The following is a 7,836-nucleotide window of genomic DNA, read 5'->3' on the forward strand; positions in this document are numbered from 1 at the left end:
TTAACTATTTAGATAAGTAGCAGTTGTTTGTTTTTAGTGTAAGAACATACAAATATTCCCCATGACACTTTCCTCTTGTGTATTTATTACTTTCTGTAGAGACAAATACCTTCCACAGTAGACATAATCCAAGGACTTTAGTTCAAACAAGGTCAAATAATAAAATGTCTTTCATTCAGCTACTTTTGATTATTGTTAGCATGTGAAACTAAACTTAGAATAGTACAAGGCAGAAAAAGAGTATCATTGACTTTATATGTATGGCATGAAGGTTAGTCACATGCAGTACTCAGTTTGACACTTCAGAGGCTGTGAGCATTAGCAAGTGCTTGACTAGATAGCTCTTCATTTGTGGATGTTTTGCTCTCAATCTTTGTTTAATGATAGTTTAAGTCATTCTAAAGAAGATGTTAACCGGGAGTAAATGCATTCTGGTTAAGAAAAACAAAACCCAACAACCGATCTCGAACTCACAGGTGTCAACTGAACAATCAGTATACTGAAACTCGTTTTCCCCCTATTCATCTAAGAGCCATGCAGTTTTCAAAATTATTGTGCAGTGAGTATTGTACTTAAAAGCATTGAGAAGCACATTTAACCTGAAATAAAAATACCACTCAAAATAACTTTTTGTCATATACTTTTATTTACCTCGAACAGAAAAGTTTGCAAACCATCAACTACTGAGAGAATGGGGAAAAAAAACCTAGCATGTAACAGAGGCGGCTTTGGTTATAAGTGCCATTTCTACAGCAGAGTTAAGCTATTGTAAACCAAACATCTCGTAGTAAGGTAAAAATCTCCAGCAAAAAGTTTTCCTTTTTTAAGAATTTAACAGCAACACTGAAAACATTTACATATAAACAACAGAGAAATATTTTCTAAACTTTTAACAGCCACTTGCTACAATCCAGAAGTGTTTAGTTCACATATCTATACAAACAAACAAGCACTAAAACTTTTGTGAACTAACCACTTGTCCACAGGACCTGCCTAGACAGTTTATCATCAATACGAAAGTTTTATATAAATAAGTCAATTAAACTCCACAGAGACTAAAAGAAACAATAAAAAAATCCAACTGTAAATAAATCTGTACATTAAGGTCAGTCTCATTCTTGAGCAACTTTTAAAGTGTCTCTTTATAAAATGATGGCAAGGGGCAGTGTTAGCTGGAATGGAAACTCGATGACTCTGACTCTGTAGAAACAGAAGAATGTCCCCCACGTTTGCTTTTTGAAAGAATCTTGAGGCTTGATCCTCTGCTAACTGATGTCAAGGCATTTTGTGCTGATGTCTTGAATTTGGCACCCAGGAAGGCATAGAGAATCGGATTCAGGCAGCAATGGAAGAATGCTAGGGCTTCTGTAATGGAGATCCATTTATGCACGATTGTCTCCAAGCTGCAGCGATGTCTGATGACTCCAAGCAAGATGAATGTATCTATGCTGATGCCAATGTAATACGGCAGCCAGCAGGCAAAGAAGGCGAGGATGAGGATGACTGTTGTCTTCAAGGCTTTGCGCTTCTGGTGGCCTTTTGAATGTGACAGCTTGGATATTATAATACAGTAGCATGTCAGGATTATCAGACCAGGCAGGACAAGTCCTACCAAGATATGCTGAAATCTGAACGAAATCAGCCAGTTCTCATGAGGGTATATGCGATCACACAGATACTTTCCTTCTACTTCACTAGTACTGGCGAAAATTATATCAGGCACTGTCAGAAGCACGGCGGGTAGCCACACGCCTACATACACCACCTTCTCCGCCAACAGCTTTCGTGGGCGCTGGCTGTTGGTGGCATGGACTATTGCCAGGTAACGATCTAAACTTATGAAGGCCAGAATCAAGACACTGCTATAGAGGTTGACTGTGTAAATGACGTGAACTGCCTTACAGAGCACATTCCCAAAGTACCAGCTTATCGCCGCATCCACAGACCAGAACGGCAAGGTGATGACGAAAAGGAGGTCAGCCACAGAGAGGTGCAGCCTGTATTTATCAGTCATGCTCCTCTGCTTCTTCTGGTAGCCCATAACAACAATAACCAATCCATTCCCGATTATTCCCGTTAGGAAGATGATGGAGTAGATAGTCGGCAAGAAGATCCGGTTGAAATCAGCGTTTTCCTGCTGGAAGCAGGGCTCTCCGTAGTCTCCGTAGTCACCTGAGCCGATCTCATCCGTGCCATTATCAGAAAATTCGATGATCAGCCCAGAGGACAGCTGAAAAAAAAGAATTAAAATTAGGTATTAGCACTTTAGAAAGGTTCAGTCTATGCAACATGCTATATGATGTGTTAGGACACTAAGCAGTGTCCATCACCACAAAGCGGCAAACTTTTTGAAGCCCAAATACCTGATGTATAGATGTATAAAGCATTCAGCAAATAGGAGCTAGCTAAGAAGAACTTGCTTTGTCCTCCTCTGAGCAGTTAAGCCCTTGTAACCGAGGACGGGATGGAAGGGCAAGGGCTCGCTAAGGGTTCCCCGTGAGCCAGCCTCCCCTCGGGACACCTCGGCGCTATCTCCACGCCGAGCGCAGACGGGAGCCGCAGCGCGGTGGCACCGGGACGGGCCCTCGGAGCGCCGCGGAGGGGCCGGGGCCGGGTACCCGTGCGGCGGAGCCAGCCGAGGGGCTCCCCCTGGGCGCCGTGCCTGAGGCGAGCGGTGGAAAAAGGAAGCGAAATTCTGGCGAGGGCACGAAAAGCGCGCCCGGAAACCACCAACGGTCCGGGCACGGCGCTGAGGGGCGGCGGGGTGCTGGGGCGGCCACCTGGCCCCTCGCAGCCCCGTCGGGGGGCGGCAGGCGGCGAAGCCCGGGGACACCCAGCGCTACGGGGGCAGCACCCGCAGCCGGAGCCCCGAAGGGAAGATGCCGGGACCCTCCCGGAGCCCCAGGGCAGCGCGGACAGCGGCGCCAACCCTCCCCTGCTTCGCGTCGCCCCCCTTGGGCTCACAGAGCACAGAGCACAGAGCGGAGCCAGAGCACACCCTCAGCCCCTCCGTGCGCTGCTGCCCCCCGGCACTTACATCCAGGCTGTCGAGGCTGGCGTCCATGCTCCGAGCCATGCTGAGCTCTCCTCTAGCAGCCGCCCCGGCGGGACGCGGCCCTTTATCAGTTCCCTACCGCCCCCCCCCGCCCCGGGGGCAGCCCCCGCCTGGCTCCTCCCCGACGGGTGGCACCGGGGCCCGGCCTCGGGCCGCCCTTTGTCCGCCTGGGGGCGGCTGGCGGGGCGCTCAGCCCTCCGGGGGGGGCTGTCCGCATCGGGGAGAGTCCCCCCTCAGGGGTCCCGGGCAGCCGGGGTCCCCCCGCAGCCCCTCGCAGCCCGGGGTTGGGGTCGGGAGGCAGGGCAGGAGCTGCAGGTGCCCGGCATCTCGGGGCTTGGGGGCAGCGGGGCACCGCGGGCGGTGCGAGTGCTGAGGAGACAATGGGGTGAAGTGGAACAATAAGAAACGGGACGAGAATAAAACGAGCCGCCAACTTCAGCGAACATCAGGGATTTTCTAAAAATAGTGAAAACCCGTTTCTTTATTTTTCTTTATTTGTCCGCTAGTATCAGGAACTGCTCATCCCCAGCCTCGAGGCGAGGAAATTACCTTTTTGAAGGTGAGGGCTGAGCATCCTCGGTTCTGACCTGTTTCTGGTACTTGGGCAGTCTAAAACAAAAGAGGAAAAAAAAAAAAAACAAACTAAAATTGTGGATACAGGATAAAAATAGCAGTCATAAAATAGGTTTGCAAGGGAAAACTAACCCAAATAAAAATAAGAGAATCATGAATTCCCTTTACAGGTATCCCTAGGGACTCAGTGCTGTTGATACTCATGCAGGTAGACTAATTTGCAGAAATGTTTTCACTAGTTTTGATGAGAGTAGTTTTCTTTCTTTTTCCCATGATTTCACAACTCACAGCATGGTGAGTAATTACACTGGGAATGATTGATTCAGCTATATGGATTTAGTCTTTACAGTTGGAATTTGGGAAGAAGAGAAGAAGAGGGGAGAAGGGCATTCTGTATGTAATAACAATGTGCTCAGATTACACTGGGAGTCTCAAGGGATGAATAAAGAGAAAGTCTGTCAAAAACTTTATTCTTAAATCCTCCTCTTGCCAGTTTGCATGGCCTGAGTTAGCTACCAGTTTTAGATATAAAGATTATTTGCAGGTATTTGACAAGAGCTACTCTCCGACTATTCCCCTAATAGTCCTAACTCTATTCCTCTAACTCTAGAACTTCTTATGCACTCTCATGTTTATGACTAGTATAGAAAGATCGAATCACAGGATGGTTTGGGTTGGAAGGGGCCTTGAGGAGGTTGATCCAGAACAACCTCCCTGCCATGGGCAGGGACACCTCCCACCAGCCCAGGTTGCCCAAAGCCCCATTCAGCCTGGCCTGGGACACCTCCAGAGATGGGGCAGCCACAGCTTCTCTGGGCAGCCTGTGCCAGTGCCTCACTACCTAATATCTAATCTAAATCTACCTTTTCTAGTCTAAATCCATTACTCCTTGTCCTATCACTATACTCACTGATGAAAGAGTTCCTCTCCTGCATGCTTGTGGGCCCCCTTTAGGTACTGTCAGGCTGCTGCTTATATTTCTTTTTGTTAAAAATATGGTATGTAAGGTATGACCCTTAATGTCAGTATGTACTTTAACTGTTTAACTGATTTTGTTAGAAGCTCTGGAATATCACATGTAAGTTGCTCTAAAGGCAGACTTCAATTGATTACAACTCCAGAATTAACAGTCTTTAGAAAACTCAATATCTACTTTGAGTTTATGTCTGGAAAAATGTAAGAGAGGCACCATACCGGAACTCTGTAGAAATAAAAGCTCTTCTACTGAATCCCCATTTTAAGATACTAGACCTAGCCTTAGTTTGCGATATTTCTACCCTTCTGAACTCCTTCGAGGAAAAAAAAAAGTATGACAAAATTATAAATATTGCCATTTTCTCTTTATTTTCTGTAGAACCTATGATGCATTCACTACTTTGTACAAATGGGAAAATACATGCCCTGAGTAATCTGCCATTCGATGACCAGGCAGAGAAATGGGCAGTAAAATGAGATGAGGGATTTTCATATAGGGATGAGTGGGATCACTTCTGTATAATCATCTTTCACTTTTTCTTGTATGGAGGATACCCAGCTGGTGGCACCAGGAATTGCTGTGCAGTTTGCAGCAAAGGTGTGCTTTTTGAAAGGCTCTCCAGCCTACTGAACTTGCAAACATGTGAACCAGCTTTTCAGACATAGTCGTGTTGAATAGATACTAAAAAATGGATTGGGACATGGAAGAATACATCCTACCTTGCCAGAAGTTCCTGTGGTGGCTGATGCATTTTTATGGAGAATGTATTCTCATCTGGGAGGGGCACAGAAGATTCAGCACCGCTCCTTCTCTAGGTATGCAGTGCAGGGCATTAAAATATAACCGTAGTGCAGATGGTTTATGTTCAGTGGTAGAGGATGAAAAAAAAAATGGTACACGAACTCTAAAGCGATTTGACAAGTCTGAGGACTGGTTGGCTGTTTATTGGGGTACATAGCATGGATTGCATTAACGCTTGAGGTATCCATATGCACAGTACTGAAGGTGTAGTTACAGTGCCAGTAGCCAAGTGTTATCATCGCACCTTGGTTTTGCCATGCAGGTAGGCCCGTAACAGAAAAGGATATTACCTGGAAATTGATTTAATTAATTAACAGGATAGCAGGCAGTGACCCAGACAGTTATTTGTGTTCACAGATAACATAAGAAATTCGGAAGTGGTGAATAATCTAGTTCCATGGATTGGCTCTGAAGCGTAGCAGTGCTGAGTGGTGGTAAATTCGGGGATTGATACCCTATCTGACGAGACATCGCTGAAACGTGTTGGGATGAAGGTCCTCTGAAGCTAGCAGTCACACTGCTAGTTTGTTATCTACAACCCCTTTTGTTTCTCCTATCAGAAAATCCATGTGAAAACTTCCTTTGTTGCTTGGAGGACCATCGAGGGCAAGTTAATGATTCCCAAAGTGATAAAAGAAGGGGGCCGTTTCTGCAGAGCATGTAATTCAGAGAGTTAGCTACAAATCTTCTTAAGACGCAGTTAGCAAATAGCAATTTTCAAGCTTGTTTTGCATTACATGTTTTTCTGGTCCATGAATTACTGTGAAAATCAGACACTTCCTAACCCATGTAATATGCATTTTGTTTCTGAAAGTGTGCCCCCTGAGATGCAAAATTTTACATGTTCTTACACTATTAGGCTAACAAAACAATTCCCCAAGTTGTGAATCATTAACCTATTTTTTGTCTTCTAAAAAGAAACATAAAGTGCTGCTCGTGCATGAGCAAAAAAATTTGTAAGAAGTCTTTCCAGAGGGAAAAGTACCCTTTAGATCCAGTATCCATAGAAGCCGAAAAATAAATGGCATTTTGTTTGACTATGTTAAATGACTTACTTGATTTGAAGTCTTCACAAGTGTCTTTAGCAAAACAAACTTGCAGCTAATAAAAGGTTGATGACAACATTGTCTTTTGGTGACAGCTAACACAAAGGAGATAGGATCCCTGATTTATGTAAAACCGAAATGCCACCATAGTGTAATAATTACAGTGATATATTAATAAGCTGTTCTTTACTTTTGAGGATTAATGGAGCTATCCTTTCAAGATACATAAATGACTGTGTCTTAAAAATACAAGCTCAGCAGCACGGCTGAAATTACTGCAGTATGTAGTAGGGAGTGAATAACTTTCAATCATTCCCTGTTTTTCCCTGTACATGTCAACCCCTGTACTGCAGGGCTTCTCAAAGCGAGGGGAAGTATCTTTTGAAAGAATAACAGAAAATGTGCTCAGGATTCGAGAGACATCAGCCTTGAGTAGTGGGCTGTTCTAATCTAAAACTACTCCAGGGAACTGATATTGTGGACTCGCTGGCCACTAGATGAAAAGTGCTTTCCTTACAAACCTCAGATGTTTATTGCCATACACCAGATTGACTTCTTGACAAATGGGTCTTCAAGTGGCCTGAAGTTGTATACATACAGAGGAAAGGGATATCCACTGCTCCTTCCATCTGATCCTTCTGCTGGAGTGGGAAAGGGATCAATCTTCCTCCCGTTAGAACGGCTGCAGACGGTTTGTCGGGGTTGGGTTTCAGCTAATGGCTCGTGCTTCTCCGAGCTCCCGTCTCCGTTTCTCCTCGCCTCGCCAGGGCTGTGGAGCAGCAAAGCCCTCCGACTGCTCCCCTGCTCCTGGAGGGAGGACGTCTACCCGGCCACTCATTTCAAAGCACAAAATTAGAACCAGGACATATTCGATTGGTAGCACGTTACACTGTACATGGGAAGAAACCTTGTGTGGGGGGAATGATGCTTGAATATTGGAACGAAATTAAACGAAAAGCCTTACGTCAGGAAAAGGTGACGGAAGTGTTATGTACACTGGCATAAAAGACAGATTTCTTTATGGTTCCTTGCTTTTAACAAGGAGCATTTATTTTGTTTCTTTCAAGTATAGCCACGAGGCCAAGATGTCTAAAGTCAGCACAGAAAACTCGCAGCAGAAGTGAAAAAAAAGTGCTGTCCTCTAAAAGGAACCATAGTCACCCCTCTGTTTTAATCCCACCTCCATCACCGGCCTGCGGCAAATCACTTAACCCTTCTGACTGTGCTCACCCAACTGTAAAATGGGGATAACAATACCTACTTACCTACCTCAGAGGAGAGTTGCAGGGATTAATTGGTGATGTTTGCGAGGCACTTTGAAGACAGAAAGTGCTTATTTTAGAGCCTGTCAAAATTATTGGTGACACTGATCAGCTAAAATTCAA

General features: G+C 45.1%; 1 protein-coding gene across 1 annotated transcript; it reads right to left on the reverse strand.

Moving 5' to 3' along the window:
* Positions 1-623: 623 nt before the first annotated feature.
* Positions 624-3,195, reverse strand: CXCR4 (C-X-C motif chemokine receptor 4). The gene is made up of 2 exons (XM_068687379.1): positions 3,038-3,195; positions 624-2,230 (listed from the first exon to the last, which is right to left on the reverse strand). The coding sequence occupies exons 1-2, from the start codon at positions 3,074-3,076 to the stop codon at positions 1,169-1,171; spliced, it is 1,101 nt and encodes a 366-aa protein (XP_068543480.1). The 5' UTR covers positions 3,077-3,195; the 3' UTR covers positions 624-1,168.
* Positions 3,196-7,836: the final 4,641 nt, after the last annotated feature.

This window comes from Anas acuta, chromosome 6, assembly GCF_963932015.1.
Source record: "Anas acuta chromosome 6, bAnaAcu1.1, whole genome shotgun sequence".
Taxonomy (NCBI): Eukaryota; Metazoa; Chordata; class Aves; order Anseriformes; family Anatidae; genus Anas; species Anas acuta.